General features: G+C 36.7%; 1 protein-coding gene across 5 annotated transcripts in view; it reads left to right on the top strand.

Annotated features, from left to right (window-relative positions):
• The window catches only part of LOC149412846 (calcium/calmodulin-dependent protein kinase kinase 1), a 561,749-nt gene that overhangs the window by 516,747 nt on the left and 25,553 nt on the right, over positions 1-19,449 (top strand). For all 5 annotated transcript variants that reach the window (XM_089645632.1, XM_089645633.1, XM_089645631.1 and 2 more), the window contains 2 exons: positions 10,832-10,976; positions 13,593-13,777. In XM_089645632.1, the coding sequence (XP_089501758.1) occupies positions 10,832-10,976; positions 13,593-13,777 (330 nt within the window). The remainder of the gene's footprint in view (positions 1-10,831; positions 10,977-13,592; positions 13,778-19,449) is intronic.

Below are 19,449 nucleotides of genomic sequence, written 5' to 3'. Positions count from 1 at the left end.
TATGAATGGTTCAAATTCTGTAAAACATCCCGTTCATAAGGAAACCTGATAATTCACTCGAAAGGCCTGCAGTCAACAATTTTCTTAACTAAATGAATAAAAACACAATGGGTCTGCTCTATAAATAACTGGAAAACGATGAAATACTGTGACGTTATTTGATCAATTCATAGGTTCCGATAGTTAAAATACTAATGTATACGATAAATAGTTTTATTTCTGAAAAGCGTCGTAAAAAAAGTAGTATTGGGTTTTTAGGTAGGCGGAACAAGATCAAAATGAATAAAATAAAAACTACAACCCAAATCCTTTGATATAAAAAAGGTTCTCTGTAATAACAAAATATGTGCGCGGTGCTTTGTATAGTACACCAAACTAACAATGTAGGTAACCAATGACGCGCATTCCATAAAAGCTGAAAAGTTGTACCAAAAATAAAAATAATTCAAACGATTTTTTCAAGTAAAAATATTATTTGTTAATTTTAGATGATCTCTTTTTTAAGTAATTGTAAACCGTTGTAGTAAGTAATTACTGTTAGCAACCCTTGTTTTTTACTAACACTAATATATCAAATCTCTACAATTCTTCTCTAAAAATCCCTTAAATATGAAGGAGTTCAGGGGCTCTATTCCTGAATCAAGGGCGCTCGTAATCGCCGTCGAAAGTACGTACGTTGGTCGTCGTTGCTATTCCCGAAATTGGTCGAAGGTACATACTTCGACGCCAAACGTCAAAAGTCATTCCACACAACAACTACTGGGTATAACCAGTAGAAACAGGGCAGCGAGTGGTAGGTTGTTGGCGTTTCTATGGAATTGGCTGTCAAAATCTAGCTGTCAATTTTTGTTTTACCGCGCGAACGTTCGGACCCGCAAAGAGGTTTATAAAGTTATACAATCCTATTACAATTTTACAATGGCTAATTTACCAGCGATGTTGGCTACAATTCACCATGTTGAGCAATTTTGAATAACGAATAACTGTTGTCTGTTTGACAGTCATAACATAGAAATCCCAAAAACACCAGGAACATAGACAATATTCACAGGGGTGCCAATATAATCATCTCTTCTACCAACTTCGACCGTTCGACGCTCAAGAATACGTAAAATTGAAACATTCGAAAAAGTTAGTCGCGACGACTAGTAGTTTTTCACTCGAATACGGCGCATACGAAAACGATTGATCGTTTAACTCCAGAATCGCAGGCCAGATTGTTGTTATTCCAATTTTAACACAGAGACGGGACAACATAATGATTCTTAAAACTATATCCAGTGTCCTTTTTAAAACGTATTTCTATTCTAAACTTTTTTTTAAACAAAAAATAATATTTCAAGGATGTTTAAAACGGTCTCGAATTTAGGAATCCCCCTCAGGCACGTTCAAAGTAAATATTAGATGTGAATCTGGCGTCGCATCACAAGTTAAAGTTTTGCGAAAGATCTCTCTGTTTGAAAATGCAAATTCTGGCCTAATTCCCGACCCCAGAGTCGGGTCGATTCCTAATTTATTTATCTGGCTTCCCAGATCAGGGACCAATACTGGAGTTTGGTTGTTTGTTTGAGAATTTAAGATAGTGGAGTGCTATTTGATTAGATGTGATGAGTTGTTAAGTTGTTTAGATTGTTAATCAACATTCACCACATCATTGCAGAAATTTCCCAAATTTAAATATTATCTCTTCTTTTTGGGGTATTGAGCCGTATTGTTATTTATCCTCCTTCTTAGGGATCTTAACAATGTGTAGTTTTGTACATTTGATTAGCAATGATTATCTTAGTTTTGGGGTATTACGCCGTGTTCTTCCTGAACCAACGATTCACGTGTACATGCTCAGGGCAGATATATAAAATATTGACATGATGTACCTATTTTAATTTGAATATGCATATATAACGTTGCAAGGTTAGATATGACGAGCGTTTTCAAGTAAAAATGAATTGTTTTACTTATTGAAGACAATATTAGCGATTTCTAAACGAAAATATGAAACAGAAAAATCAGAAAAGGATACGGTCACATCTAGAACTCGAACCCAGGACCCTTGTCTTTCCGGGACAGACAAGGGTCCTGGGTTCGAGTCTTAGATGTGACCATATCCTTTTCTGATTTTTCTGTTTCATATTTTCGTTTAGAAATCCCTAATATTGTCTTCAATAATTAAATATTACAATTTGAGGTTTTACTCAATAAAGTTATTCCGAAAAATAAAAGAATTGTTTTACATTTCACATTTTTTTAGGAGTTTTAATTCGTGTGATGTATGCTAACAAGTAGAATATTTAAGCGTTAGATAGCGCTAGTCATAAAGCTTACTCCATAGTCCGACAGATGTCACTAGAGTGTAGCAATTACCTGTGGGATATTATTGACAGGCAAGAAGCTTCTCGAACCAGAGAATTACCAACCATCGGGTAATGAACAGTGTAGCTAAATCCAGTACTATAATTTGTAACGTTCAAAGAGTTCCCAACCCTTAAATCTGCTAAGTAAGACAGACATAACAATTCGTATTGCACTTTCTCCTCCTTCTTGAGATGTCATTAGGGCGAATTTTTCAAGTGAAGAATAATGTTTATTCATTTTTGTGTCAATACCCTAGCACTTCAGTAAAATCTCGTTATTTTGTGTTACAGCGGTCATTCCTTGAAATACCCTCTGAAGACAAGAAGAGTTGAGGGTTGTTCCGTCGTCCCTCTTAATGTTGATTGGGTGTTTGCACAATTCAAGAATTTCTCAGGATTCAAAAGGAAACCCGACACGAACCAGTACCCACTGCAAAATTCATTAACCTTATTTCTGATATCTATCTATATTTGCGGCCGGCTGAAATGCTTGACGCCACGGTACATGCTAGGTGATTTTGCAAGAATACCAATCAAATTATGTGTCCTGTGACATCATTATACACCATTTGATAGGTACGTTTTACCCAAATTCACGATAATCTCAGTCAGTAGCTGCTCGTGACTATTGGGTGTACTAGAGTGGTAATATTACAAAAAAAATTGCATTATTGATGTTATAGCTGAAAAATATTTTTGAAGTGAAACTTCTTTACGCGCGTCATGCAATTTCGAGGACCGGAGTAAAACCGACTCATGACCGTCTCGAAAAACCGTGATCATTTCGCTATAGGAGCCTAGCTAATATTATATACCTAGTTACTCTCCAAAACTCAGCTTCGTGGTCTAGAGGCAGAGCGCCCGACTGTCGTCGTGAAGAACCGAGGTTCGATCCCCGCTTTAACTATATATTTTTTTCTTTTTGTGATTTTATTAATACGAGGAAAAGTGATAAAATGCTGTCGTGTTGCGACTTTTAGATATTTTGACTATATTATATTTTGGTCGAAATATAGCTTACAAATCCAGCCGGTAGAGTCGCTCGGTATTTTGATTAATTATTTTTATTTTGAATCATTAAAATTACTAATCAAGACCGGTAACGCGACTAATTACCTTCGCAGACGTGCGTGACGAGTTTTTTTAGTAAAAAACACAGCCGTAAGTGAGTTTTTCAAAATTTAGAAATGTTTTTCAAATTCAGACTCCATACGGGTATGAGACTGTTAAAACACGATAGATCTTTTCCAAAACGGACAAATATACGGAAATATTTAAAAAAACGAAAGATTTGACTTCACACTGCCGATATATCTTCGATTCAACCCTATATAAAGCGTTAACGAGACGTTATGTGATATTATTCATTTTTCGGGTTTGAAAACGAAAATTTTCGTGGGATAAGTCAATTGAGGAGTACACGTTGTATACGCGGTTCTCGTCGCGCGAGATACCTCTCCTCGCGGTCTAGAGGCAGAGCGTTCGACACTCGTTATGCAGGACCCGGGTTCGAATCCCATATTTTTATAATTTTTTTTTATCACATGCTACTTATAAATATGTCAATAGACAGAAAAAAGAGAGAATGAAATGAAAAGAGAGAGAGAAGAATACTAAAAGTTTCACTTCCGTCGTGCGTAGGCTTGCCACACACTGTATTTTTTTAATGATGATTTTCAGTAAATTTCAGTTTGGCCTTTTTTCCTTAAAATTTTAATTTCCTGAAAATCTTCGTCCAAAAAATTGAATTTTCGAAAAAAAAATCGTTTTCAGCTTCTACAACATCATTAATGCCGTTTTTTGTAATATTAGCCCTCAAGTACACCCAAAAGTTACGAGCCGCCACTGCTCTCAGTGTCACAACCATTCAGATCTGAATTGCCCGGTACTCCCCCCCACATTCAGCCTCACAACATACCCCAATAGGGGACGCCATAGTCTCACTGGCTCCAGACGGTTGGTATCAGTTAAGACTCTTGTGCGGTTTTCATGTAAAAAAAACAATTTCACCGTCGTTCATTTATCTTTAAATACATTTTGATAAAAATACAAAAAAACATTACGAGACAAACCTATTGTGTCAAAGTTAATTGTTTATTATGTAAATTATCTATTTTCGTTGAACAGGTACTAGCTTGAAGGGGATATGTCAGGAAAGTTCATATCATAATTTGCTCGAGTTCACTCGCATTTAACCTTCGCAAACAGCAAAAGCTTACTCGAGGCAGAACGCAGGTACCTGAAAATTAAATAACGTGATATTATAATAGACTATAGATGCTGCGGCTTCCTTTTCGGATCAAATAAAGCAGATTTCACCCCAGTAATGAGCGCACGGGTTGCTTCAATCACCCGATTAGCTACACGTCTATCCAGGTAAACGTAATGGGCGCGTTCAGCGAGTTCATCGGATTTGTAGCAACGGTAACGTGATACTACGGCGCAAGGATGCTGAGATGCTACGAGCTACGCTGTGCTACGACAATTGAGAATTGAATCGCATTTGAGGACTTAATATATTTAAAACCTTTTAAATTCTTTGTAATGTGCTTATTTTAACGTTGGTTAATTTGATATCAAACAACGGTTTTGCAACTGAAGTTTTCTTATGAGGAAAATTAAAATTTAATAACTTACAAAATACGCAAATTGTTTTCCACGAAACTATGCCTTATTCAGCTGAGATTCAGGTGATCTTATTATTATTTTTTACTGAACTTTTTTTACATGTTACAATTTATTTGAGTTCATGAGGCACACACCCGTGTCAAGGTTGACTTATATATATTATAATACAAAGTAATAACCGCTAGAATATATTATTTAGAAACGAAGAATGAATAATTAAAAAAAAAAACTTAATATAAAACTGTTTTTTTTTGTTATTTGTTTTGGGGTGTTATGCCATGTTGCGCTAACTCCTTTTTCAGCCAACGTTTTGGACAACGTTACAGTGTCCATCAGCGAGGCAAATGTGTATGATGATGGACACTTTAACGTTGCCCGAAACTTTGGCTAAAGAAGGATTTAGCGCAACATGGCACAACACCACCCCAAAAACAAATAACAAAAATACTTTTGGCCGTGAAAATTTTAAATCATAATATAAAACTGTATTTCATAGAAAATAATTTTACTTTTCTGCGCATGTTCTTGTTATTTCAATGTGCGCTCTTCGGTGGTCAATGTACGACTAATGTCATACTTATCATAATTTTATTATATTTTATTTATAATTTGGATGTCTATATTGATGCGAAAGGTTTTGGAAAAAAGGTAGATTGAAAGAGAATTTTTTAATACCGGTGTTTAAAATTCGTGTTTCCTAAAAAACCTACTTTCCTTTCAAATATACGATGTTTGAAAAAGGATATAGCATTATTTGATTTAATGTTTCAATTCCTAAACTAATTGGTAACGTCGATAACAACAAGTCAAGAGCTCATCAAAATAATCAAATAAGTTGATATCAGCTTTACTGTTGATGGGATTGACAGCACTTTGAACACACACGTTAATTACCTTTCGATGCAAAGTACCTACGTAATGTTTTTTAAGTGAATTTTTCAACATGTATTAATTTTTGGCTAAATAAAATGGTTTGTCATGCAAGGTCAGTCGGAAAAAGTGCATCTACGGGGTATGTGCGGCTACGGGGTATGTGCTTTTACGGGGTATGTGCGTCTAGGGGTTATGTGCGTCTATCGGTTTTTAGATTTTAAAAAAACTAAGCAATTTGTGACAGTGTGTGACTTCTAGTAAAAATACTATATACTAAACCGGTTGCAGTATACTAGTGTTGGATGGTTCTGTGCGCAATATATGTGTTTTATTAGGAGTCTTCTTTGTAGTTTGATATATTGATGAAATAAAACACTGATAACTTTGTTGAAAACCACGATTTTTTAAATTTATTACCTCCGACCGGTTTCGCCTATCACATATCAAGGTACAAAATTAAAGTTATCAAAATATGTGTATGTTTTCTCTTTTAAATATGTGCGTATATATACATATAGAGTGAGACAAAATATATAATTTTTTATTAAATAAGCGCGAACTTTGTATTTTTTCATTAGTTTATTTTTGTACCCTGATGATGCTTAGCTACGCCGGTCGGTCGTAATAAATTAAGTAAATTCGTGGCTATAAATAATTTTTTTATTTTTTAATTTGAAATATATGTATATTGCCGTGTTTGGTGACCAAATCTGAATCGCAATTTTCCTCTTTCCCATCTTCTTCCCCTCCCCACTATCTTCAGCCTCACACCATACCCCAATTGTGGATGTCATAGTCTCACATGCTCCAGGCGGTTAGGCGCGGTTGGGACTCTTTTGCGGTTTCAATTTTTTTCAATACTACATGCGCAACGCTCGGAAGCACCGTTTTAGATAGACAGTTATGAAAAAATCTTTAACAATATTCCCGTGTATATTTTCAGGTACTTTTCTGTAAAGACTAATGCGTATGAGAATAATACAGTTTTTATCTCAAATAATAACTTAGTACCTCGGTTTAGTATAGTTCTTTATATATCCGTAGAACGCCATTTGTCCCCAATTAGAATAATAAACTGCGAACTTTCGAAAATTTCGGAGAATATTTTACAATCACAAATAAATGCATTTTCGCTTGAATGAATACGTAAATTTACGCGGAGCTTTGACATTGTTGATGTCGATGAATAAAGCCTGGTTCACATGTGTGTTGATAAATATATTTGTAATTTGATTGGCGGTATAAATTCAGTTTCGATGTTGAATATTGAATAAGGCTGTTGATTTACATTTAATACTCGCCGAAGTGTAGCCGGCGTTGGGACATAAAATAAATGGTATGATTCGGGAATGTAAATTTTGACAACTGGCTGCATTTTTAAGGTGGAAATAATATTATTTTAATTGTTTCACTTGATCGTGCCATATCTTCCTTGGGTTTCCTCGATCACTTCATCTATTCACTTCCAAGTCATACATTCTCTTTACTCATTCTCCGTTGACCACTTTAATTCTTCGCATCTCATTCCAGAGCAGAAATAATGCTTAGAGTGTTTCTCGAGCATCCCTGACTTATTCTACCATTCAAACGTTCTGTTTCCGTTTCAAGGTGGTGACCGTGTTGGATACTGAATTTTTATAAGGTCAGAAATCACACGAACGTGGATCTTTCTACGAGCTGTCCAATTGGAATAAACAATATTATGGTACCTACCTGCCTGCAGAAAATTTAAAAAATAGAATTGTCATTTAGAAATTTACAAATTGTATAATTCCTTATTTGAAAAAAATTTTTCACCAAATTTGTGGTCAATTAAGTACCTATTTATTAATTTTATGATTTCTGAAGAAATTTTGGATTTGTTTTATTAAATAAGAGAAAATTGGAAACATACTTTTTTGGACGCGACGTTTTGAATTTACAAGATTTTAAAATATGTGTTTTCATATTAATTAAAGAAGTTTTGTGATGGCATTTCATATTTTAGATACGTAGGAGCTACGGAAAATAGTAAGGCAAGCTTTCAACAAGGCCAAAAAGTCAGGAAACTGGGATGCCCACAAGCAATACCAGAAAGAGTACAAGGTGGCAATCCAGAAAGCCAAAACATGCTCCTGGGAGAAATACTGTGGGGAGGTGGAAACCATCCCACAAACTGCAAGAATCCAAAAAATTCTTGCAAAAGACCCGGGGGCAGCAAAAGGCCCATTCAAAAAAGCTGATGGAGGATATACCAACAGTTGGGAGGAGGAGTTGGAGGTACTGCTGGGGAAACATTTTCCCGGCTACAAAAAGTTAGAAGCAGATGATACCGGTCCACCACCAGCCCGAGTTACACGGGAAGGTAAGGACTGGGACACTGCGGCTAAAATAGTTACTCCCTCCAGAGTCAAATGGGCAATCAGAGGGTTTGACTCTTTTAAAAGCGCAGGAGAGGATGGAATCTTTCCAGCACTTCTACAGAGGGGCCTAGATACAATCCTACTTCCGGTGACGAAGATCCTGAGGGCATGCTGTGCCCTCGGATACATCCCCATACCATGGCGGAAGACAAGGGTAGTGTTCATACCCAAACCGGGGAGAGCTGACTACGACCAACCAGGTGCATTCCGCCCAATTAGCCTCACCTCATTTCTTTTGAAGACAATGGAGAGGCTAATGGACAGGCACATAAGGGACGGGGCACTGAAAGAGAAGCCCCTCCACGAGTTACAGTTTGCTTACCAAGCAGGTAAGTCAGTCGACGCGGCACTGCACAGGTTGGTGTACAAACTGGAGCAGGCACAAGCGACTGGGGAACTGGCGGTAGGGCTATTTCTGGATATAGAGGGAGCATTTAACTGCACCACTATTAAATCCATTGATGAAGCGGCAGAAAGACATGGACTCGACAAAACCACCAGAAGGTGGCTGAGGAACATGCTCTCAGGCCGGATACTTACGGTGACAAGGGGTGAGGTAAGCATCAAAGTGCTGGTGACACGAGGGTGTCCACAGGGAGGGGTCTTATCACCCTTGCTGTGGAGCCTGGTGGTGGACAACCTCATCCGGAAACTCAACAACAGGGGCCTATATACGCAAGGGTATGCGGATGACATTGCAACCATAATAAGGTGTTGGGATGCAGACACAACCCGAGGCCTTATACAGTCAACACTGGCAACAGTGGAAGAATGGTGTGAAGAAACAGGACTGTCAGTCAACCCAGACAAGACAGAACTAGTAATCTTTACGCGTAAAAGGAAACTAGAAGGATGGAGCAATCCAACCTTCTATGGAAAGGAATTAGAACCCTCTGACACGGTTAAGTACCTCGGAGTCATCATAGATGCCAAACTGAGCTGGAAAAACCAGGTGGAAACTGTAGGCAGAAAGGCCTGTGCTCTGATGTGGGCAACTAGGCGAATCTGCGGCAGAACGTGGGGTCTCAAACCTAAAATGATGCAATGGCTTTACACAGCCGTTGTAAAACCAAGGATCATGCACGCAGCCCTGGTCTGGTGGAGGAGAACAACACTGAAAACAGTGATGGTCACACTCAATCACATACAGGGACTTGCATGCAGAAGCATCACAGGAGCCATGAGAACCACTCCAATACTAGCCATGGGAGTGCTGCTGAACCTACCCCCACTAAACATAGAAATAGAGGGGGCGGCGATGGCGGCAGCCTACAGGTTACATTGCAATGGCCAATGGAGAGGAGAGTTGCCCAGAAACAGTCACACGGAAATAGGAATAAGACTGAGGGCAATTAGTCCGACGGCTGGGATGAAGCAGGACGGCAAGCAAGCCGAATACTTCTTCGGACAGCTGTTTAAAGTGACGTACCCCACAAGGGAGGAATGGGACTCGGTCCCAGGTCCAAACTCCAAACAGGAACTAATCTGGTTCACAGACGGGTCCAAGATGGAGGAAGGAACAGGGGCCGGGGTCTGTCTACAGGGATCTAAGAGGGAACTCAGTATACCTCTAGGAATGCACTGCACTGTGTTTCAAGCTGAGATGAAAGCCATCTTAGCCTGCGCACAGGAGAATATGAGTATCGGGTACAGAAATAAAAACATAAACATATGTTCGGATAGCCAGGCGGCCTTAATGGCACTGGAAAGTAACCGATGCGACTCCAGACTGGTGATGGAATGCAGGACTATCCTAATAGAACTGGCGACCATCAATAAAGTAACCCTGCTCTGGGTACCAGGACATAAAGGTATTGAGGGCAACGAGCGGGCTGACGAACTAGCAAGGAAAGGGGCGAAAGCACCACTTGCGGGATCCGAGCCGGCCGTAGGAGTAGCAGCTTGCCACACCAAACTACATATCAAGAGGTGGGTCAAATCCCAACACTGGAAGGAATGAAAGAAGGCACCCGGAATGAGGCAATCTAAAGTACTCATAAACGGACCGGACCCTAACCGAACCAGGCAACTACTCGATATGGACAGAAACTCATTGAGGGAACTGGTAGGACTATTAACGGGACACTGCCATCTCAGGAGACACATGCAACTGTTGGGAGTGGAAAACACCAACATCTGTAGGAAATGTGAAGAGGAGGAAGAGACTCCAATTCACCTATGGTGCCAATGTCCCGCTCTGCTGGGAATAAGGCTCAGATACCTGGGAAGACACAGTGTGGAACCAGAAGACATCGCCACATATCCAATGACAGCCCTGGTGAACTTCATAAAAGGGACCGGGTTACTGGCAAGGGAATGAGGTAAAATGGGAGATAGTACAATGGGCCTATGGCCTAAGTGCTCGCGGGGAACGTAAGTAAACCGCCTCCGACTTAAAAAAAAAAAAAAAAAAATTATTAATTGTCAATGAATTTAGAAGATCAGTTGAAATTTATTTCTTGGAACGTATAATGTTTACGTACTCGTAACCTACTACTTTTTTTGCATTTAAGGGTGTAAAGAGCACCAAATTTCACCAATTTTCCAAAAATCGACTGACATTTTTTTCTTTCTCAGGTGTTAGACGACCCTCTGGAAGATCACCTGTACCTGGTGTTTGAGCTGGTGGAACGAGGCCCTGTGATGCAGCCAAACTCCCAGCCTATACCTGAGAACCTGGCCAGAAGTTACTTCAGGGACGTACTATTGGGCATTGAATACCGTAAGTTACTAATTATCACTGTAAAATCGACTCTACGTCCCGGAACGTCCTCGTCCTTCAGAGGGGTTTAAAAAATTCCCGGGTTACGAATAACTTGACAGTATTTGAAAATCTCTCACTACCACCACAATAAGCAGAAAATATTGCTTGATGGAGGAATTAGCAGCCGAGGAATTGAACACACTACGCCTGGGTGGGACCGAGTTGACATTGGACCCAAACACAATGTCAACTCGGCCACTGACCATACGGCATAGAAGTGTGCCGACTGTCGCCGAGCTACGACCAAACTGAACATACTATAAAAGCAAGCTAATGGAAGTTAAAAATTTAAGTAGCTGTAATGCTTGATGCAATCCGCAGTAATATTGGTCTAGATCACAGTTTCCCAACCTTATCTGGCTCACCAAAAGCGTATTTTTCTTCAATCCAGTGATCTTCAATTACAACATTCATAACAATATTCTTAAGACATTAATACAAATTGAAGACTTAGGCATTACTTTTCTATTCAATCTTTCTTTTATTAACCACATAACGGAAATCTCTAACAGGGGCTTACGAATGCTGGAATATATAACTAGGTTAACTAGAAATTTCAATAATATTAAGTATTTTTGTTATTTGTTTTTGGGGTATTATGCCGTGTTGCGCTAACTCCTTCTTTAGCCAACGTTTCGGACAGCATTGCAGTGTCCATCATCAGGGCAGATGTCTTATTTTGTAAGTCAAAATAAGACATCTGCCCTGATGATGGACACTGCAATGCTGTCCGAAACGTTGGCTAAAGAAGGAGTTAGCGCAACACGGCATAATACCCCAAAAACAAATAACAAAAATACTTTTGGCCGTGAAAATCTTAAATCATAATATTAAGTATGTTAAACTGCAATATTTTGACTTTGTTAGAAGTCAACTTGAATACAATTATTCCGTCAGGAACCCACATTACAATATTCCTGTACAAGCTATTGTAAGAATACAAAATAAACTCTAACGTTTTCTGTTTTTAAATGGTATTCCAAAAAAATTGTTGAACTTCTAAATGATGCATTTAATAGTCCAAAATTTCTTGCATTGATATCCACTACGTAATACTAGAAGTCGAGATTCATGTTAGCGCAGAAATTCTTGTACTTACTACCATATGCATTCCTCATTACCCAGAATGCTTACGGAGTGAAATAATTATGCCGAGTCAAAGATTGTTACTGAGACAGTTAAGTTATGTATAGTAAATATGTACTGTATTAATATATAATTTTTATTATTGTTTTATAAAAGCCCCTAAAAGGGGCGTTATTAAAGTAATAAATAAATATGTATTTTATATTTAAGTCACTCTGAGACATTAGAAAAATTTCTGTGATAAATAAGCTTTATCCTTTGCTACAGAAATAGCATCTGTTCGCGGTATCCTTAAGGGAAGCTTAATGTTAAATCACTATTTTGATTAATCTTTATAACGAATTGGTGCACATTATGAATACCAGAAAATATGTTTTAGATAAATTCAAGGTTTTCCTATCGTTTCGCTTGAGTAGAATATAAATAAAATAATAAGTTACTCAATAAAAAATATAAATGTAAGCTACTAATTTTTTTTTTCAATAAAAAATGTATGAACGCGTAAAGGAAAGAACTTTTAAAAAATACAGTATTATAGCTAAGATTATTTGTGACAGTTTCACTTGATTTACTTTTTTGCTTTCTTATAAAATTATTTACAAAATAAATAAAAACCAGTTTTGTGCTTGAAATCGAACGTTTCTGGACTCCGTTTGTCAAGCGATTTTAATGCCTATTACCTACAATATAAGGTATACCAAGAATATATACATTTTTGGCTTGTGGCTTCCTCTTTAACTAATACGGATGAAGATAAATACGAACATTCTCTTGAAAAATTATATAATTTCAACTCGCATAATAGGGGCATTCAAAGCATTCATTTATACTCTTAACTTAGTTTGCTGCCTCCGTGGCAGAGTGGTAGTTCTCTGAACCTAACTCTCTTAACTCTGAAAAACAAAGTTTCGGGTACTAATTAATTAAACTAGTTAGTTTTTTCACGGAATTGAAAATTAGTTTACTTACACTGGTGGAATATACTCTGACGAGAGACCATTATTCAAATGTCATAGCTTGAAATGACTGTAGCTATAAATATAATAGATCTGAATAATCTTCCTTAACTGATTTTCCTCCACACTTCCTTCAGCCTCTCAATATTTTGCATTTTTAAACAGACAAAATTAAAGTGTAGTAAACACGCACCTCGTTTCAGACTCACTGTCATCCTTGTGAGAGAACATTAGAGGATTCAAATGTACCTTGATACGGCATAAACTATAAACTAAGTAACCAGTTCATAATAACCCGGTTAAAAACACACCAATCACCCCTGGCATTTCCTCCCACCCCTTCCCACAGTCACACAAAATATATATGTATCTAAAAAAATAAAATGCCATTTTCCACTGGTTCCAGACAGTCAACATTCTCATAACACACAAAAATAAACTGAAGGGAAGAAAGAGAAAGTCAATCTATCAGGCACGAACAGCAACTTTATTTTATACTATTTAGAGATACATTGCTGCTTTTTTGTTCCAGTACATTACCAGAACATCATCCACCGCGATATCAAGCCAGCAAACCTTCTGGTGGGGGAGGACGGGAAGGTGCTGGTAGCAGACCTGGGGGGCAGCAGCGAAGGCTCTGGTGGGGGCGGGCCTGGGACCCCAGCCTTCCTGGCCCCGGAGGCCTTTCCCTGCGCCAACCCGCAGCAGGTCACAAAGGTAAGAATACTTTAATGTTAATTTGAGTCTGTTTCTTCCAGTCTTTATTAGGATATTTACTCCGCAATTTTTTTCGATCCGTAAGTTTTTCTCTGCAATACTGCATTGTTACTAGGCTACAGAGTTACAAAGTTATAACGTCATACGGGATACAAGGTTATATGGTTACACGGTTACAAGGCTACAATATTATAAACTTACGAAGTTTTAATGTGCATTATTCCAAGAAGCTTGTTTGTTATGTATTTTTATATATCCTATTAAAAAAAATCAGCTATCTGGTAGTATTATTATGCTATCGTCTGGACGTTTTCGGACCTCTGATTGGTCGAATTCAAATGTTTCGGGTAAATTCCGCATAATCTTCGCGCAAAAAATTAAATCAGGGGTCTGCAGGCAAAAAACGACCATTCTGCCCCTCAATTATAACCGACCGTATGGTTCATTTCGGTTTGCAGGCGACCGGACCCAAAAAATTAAGACTTTTGAGAAATTGAAATGAAGATCGTTTTTGTTCATATAATTTTTGGTTAATATCGAAGAAAATATGTTTTAGAAAGTTAATAACCCATTGGATTAATTACATTACAATAAAAATTATCATTATCACAGCAGGCATCGGGACATTGGGAATGTCCGATGGGACATAGGAAATGTCCAGTCCGCAAATGTCCTGTCGGACAGAGAAAATGTCCTGTAAGACAGAAGAAATGTCCGGTCGGACACTGCAAATGTCCTGTCGGACAGAGAAAAAGTCCGGTCGGACACTGCAAATGTCCTGTAGGACAGGGAAATGCCCGGTCGGATACTGCAAATGTCCTGTCAGACAGCGGAAATGTACGGTCAAACATGCAAATGATTGACATTGGGAATGTTCGATAGGACATTTGCAGTGTCCTGGACAGAGTAACAAGCGTATTTGAATTATTGAAGCTTACAGAATTGATCCTCAAAAACAAATTAACTCCTGTTTAGTGTCAAAAACTACATACGAAGTATATTAAAAATTCATTGCGTAAAGTATTTCCATTCAAAATTGGGAAGTTATTTGTTTTTTTCTATTTTTTAGGACTTATCCCAATAAAAAATTAATATATTATTTTTAAATGTATTTTATTTGAGAATCTTTTGGCAAGAGCATAATATTATTTCACCCAAATATGTAGATTTTTTAGGACTTATGCCATTAAAATAATTCTTAATATATTTAAAAATAAATGGAATGACTTTGAAAATCTTTGGTAAGAGTAAAATACTATTTCAGCTTAGTTAAATGTAATATTTTTGAATTTTTTATTTATCTCGGAATTGCATATATAAACTTTTCAATTTAATTTCGATTTAAAAATGAAATCATTTCGGTGGTATGGAAGAGGAAACATTTTTTTCATTGACGAGATTTATGTTGGGGTGAAGTGTGTTCCTCTCATTGTCCGTGATTTGACTAATACAGAATGTTTTTATATAATATATCTTCCCATTGACCTAATAATATCGACCTATTAAATGTAACTGTTGTTAGTATCACTTAAACTGGGCTAAGCCCAACTAAATGCCGCCCGCAGGGCCTAGCAGAAAATAAACCCATGGAGCGGGTTTTTAACTGCTAATGTATAAATATTACATCCTCTGAAAGTACAAGTTAATTTGATATTAAATATCGTAAAATTAAACTATAATCCTTTGTTTTACACTTGTGACAAAATGAAGTAGCGCATTTTAAATAATTTCGTTTTCAATTTGAAGTACAGAGATTTTGAAATTAAAATCTTTTTTATTCTTTTCCCCAATGAAATATTCTATCGTAGAATTTCTGTAAATTATATTTATTTGCGGCAAACATATAATAAATCAATTTATTTAAATGGTAATCATTGCTGTCGCAAAGTCGCTGTGTTCGATGTAGATCAGTCCGCTGAATGAAAATGCACTGATTTCACGCTTCCAAGAGCTTTTACACGTGCCAAATGACGTTAGACGAAGCCGAGAAGGAGATGCCGAGAAGAATGGATAAACAAGTTTATTTCTAACTCGAGGGAAGCAGCTAGATTTTCATTTATTTTTCTGTTTGTTGCGCAAACAGTTTTAAAGATTTTTGTTTTCTCGTTATCTTGAAAGCTTGCATCTATGTGAGACACGTGTAAAACATGTTTTTAATTGAATTAAATATAAATGGACTTTTTTTGTGATACGAGCATTTCGCTACCATGAATTATGGTCTTATGATGGACAGAGGATCGACTATAGAAAAGGGATCCGTATAGTGTGAATAAAACCATCAAATTCACATTTCTCTATTCAGTCCTAACCACACCATGGTTTTGAATACTCGAAATTGAATATCACTCACCTATTTTTAAATTCCCTGTACTCTTGGAGTGAACCAACAGTTTTTGACATAACTTAACTATTTTCTCTCTCTAATAGGGGCTGGATGAACCACTGACTTGGTTGACATTTTTTTTTCATTTTCTCGGATCTTATTTTTCACGAAGTGATGAATCATTTAAATTAACTGAATTCAAAGTTAATGTTCTTTGTACAAATAGAACGACGTTATTGCGCCTTACAATTTTTACCTCATATGGGTGTTTAAAATGTTACCTGGCTATTATAGACTTAGAGGCCTTGTATTTTCTCGGGAAGAAAAAAAATGTTTTAAAAACACCTCTCAACATCATCCCCAAGCATCAGCAACAGTAGCCAACCGCGGCCATATATTACATACATGTCTGTTTATGTTGTGTTGGGAGCAGGAAGAAGTTGGCTATGGCCTTTTCTAGGAATTCCTCCGCATTCACCTGTTGTATGAAGGGAAATCATAGAAAACCTTAAGCCGTTTGTGAACATGAAACAGAGACGGCCTTCAGTAGCATCCGTATATGATGTCCTGCATTATGGGGTGTTTGTTTATGACTTTTGTTATGTTTTTATGTTGACTTTGGTGCCATTTCGCTCCAACTAAATATAACGAATGCTAGTTAGCTGTTTAGTACTCCTGGCGTTATCTAAATATTTCACATTAACTGATTCAAGATAAGAAATAATTTTTTTATTTATTTTTCGGAATGACTTTATTGAGTAAAACCTCAAATTGTAATATTTAAACATTGAAGACAATATTAGTGATTTCTAAACGAAAATCTGAAACAGAAAAATTAGAAAAGGAACCAATAAAAAATGTGCGGTGAAAAAATGATAATGTTAGTAGTTCTTATTCGAAGTATGATACAGTTAAAAATGACCGAGGGGAATAGGGTCCCATTAGCTCAGTTGGTAGAGCACTGTCACGGAAAGACAAGGGTCCTGGGTTCGAGTCCCAGATGTGACCGTTTCCTTTTCTAATTTTTCTCTTTCAGATTTTCGTTTAGAAATCACTAATATTGTCTTCAATATTTTAATAATTTTTTTACTGGGCTTCTCTTTGTCATCATTCTTGGTGCCGAAACTCTTGGACAATACTGGCCAAGTCCTGACATTCTTGTACTTTCTCCGATTCCTTATACCCAAAGATTGTTATCAAGGCATTAGGTTATGAAATTATTATTTTAAAAAGAAAAAGGTAGTGCTCTTAATTTAATTTGTCAAACTTAAAAAAAAGAGCGATTAGAACTCCACTAATGTAAAATAAAATCAGCATCTGATCTCTAATCAGAATAAGAGAAGTGTTGAACATTCTGATCTGTAATCAGAATGAGAGAAGTGTTGAACATTCTAATCTTTAATCTTTAAATGACTCTAAATCACTCTTTAAAGGTGTGTTGAATTGTCATTTTGATGAGATATCATGGAACTGTTTTTGTAATTTCCTCATCTTGATGTTATAAATACTAGTGGTTTTTTTATAAACCTTCAACGCCTTCTGGGAAACTTTCACAATTTCTAGGAAGGATTTTTATCTTTCGAAATAAAAATATTTGAAATTTTAAAGAATATCACTTTTTTCTCCAAATTTTTTAAACGTTCGACAGTAGTCAAATTCCCAGAAAAAGCGTTAAAATTTTAATTTCATCTGATTTATCAGAATTATGAGCTTGTATTCAGAAACAACTCTTTACAGAGATTATAAATGATTAAAATTATCGCACGAGAGTTATATATTACCATAAAATTCAAAGTATGCCTCTTATAATTATTTATTTATTTATTTTCATCGTCTCGCAAAATAATTATACAGTTATACACCAATACCTATAATATTACCGAGAAAAATACAAATTTAGAACACATTTAAGTACAGTAAATGAGAAATGGTAAAAAACAAAATAATATTTCTCCCGTATCGCTGCAAAGGAAGCGAGCGAGGCCCTTTATCATTTTTTTGCGTGAAAATCGCACAAAAGCTCCTACTGTTCAGAGTCAATATTACGATGACATCCTTAAGGCGAAGCTTAGTGCTAAATCACTATTTTGATTAATCTTTATAACGAATTGGTGTACATTATGAATACCAAAAAATATGCTTTAGATAAATTTAAGGTTTTCCTATCGCTTCGCTTTAGTAGAATACAAATAAATAAATAAATGACTCAATAAAAAACATTATTATAAACTACTAAAAAAAACATTTTTCCTATAGAAATGTATGAACACATAAAGGAAACAACTTTTAAAAAATACAGTATTAAAGCTAAGATTGTCTGTGACAGTTTCTCTTGATTTATTTTTTTGCTTTCTTATAAAATTATGTATAAAATAAATAAAAAATCACTTTTGTGCTTGAAATCGAACGTTTCTAGACTCCGTTTGTCGATTGCGATTTTAATGCCTATTACCTACAATATTACTACGTTTTTGGCTTGTAGCTTCCTCTTAACTAAGACATCGTGCTAAGCTAAATGTGAATAGGGAGGGAAAAGAGCTGAGAAAGAGGAAGCTTTAAAATTTCGTATAAGAATTGCCTACCCTACATTACTCACATAAAAATACAAAAAAGTATTTTTTTTAAATACGTGGTGTTACAAGGCATCTTCAGCACTCTTAGAGATTACCTACACGAAGGAGGTTGTCGGTTGTGAGTTTTGAATTTAATACTAGCTGTACCCCGCCACGCGTAGTTGTGGCTTAGTCTGTCTGTGTAGATAGAGTTTCGTCCAACAAATGTCACTGTTTAAAAAAAAAGCATGTTTGTCCAACAGAAGGCGCTATTTAAAAAAAATACATGTTTTTACCTGTCTCAGGTGGCATCTATATAATATAGGTACCTAAAAACATACGCGTATTCTAATGCAAAGTTGTGTCAAAATTTAAAAGCAATCGGTGAAGAACATTCGGAAATTTAAGATTTTGAACAAACGAACATTATAATTTTTTATTTATATAGATATTGACCGGGTCTGGCACCGAGGACTAGTCAACAAATTGCCTTCTTAAGGACTTTCCGCATCCCTGTGTACGTGGATTGCTGACTTTTTAAGGGATAGGTCGATTCAGGCAGTTGCTGACGGTTTCACCTCATCCTCACACTCTATAAATGCTGGCGTCCCACAGGGATCGGTTCTGTCTCCGACTTTGTTTTTGTTGCACATCAATGACCTTTTGACATGTGCACCGATTCATTGTTACGCGGATGACAGTACAGTTCATGATAGCTTTTTGTTTGACAATCCCCCAAAGGGCACACAAACTCCAACGGCTCGGAGGGCTTTGAAGCAGAGAATGGACGGTTATCT

The sequence above is a fragment of the Hesperophylax consimilis genome, chromosome 22 (assembly GCF_061612785.1).
Source record: "Hesperophylax consimilis isolate HC1 chromosome 22, BYU_Hcon_1.0, whole genome shotgun sequence".
Classification (NCBI taxonomy): domain Eukaryota; kingdom Metazoa; phylum Arthropoda; class Insecta; order Trichoptera; family Limnephilidae; genus Hesperophylax; species Hesperophylax consimilis.
This window is presented reverse-complemented; position numbering and strand designations above follow the sequence as displayed.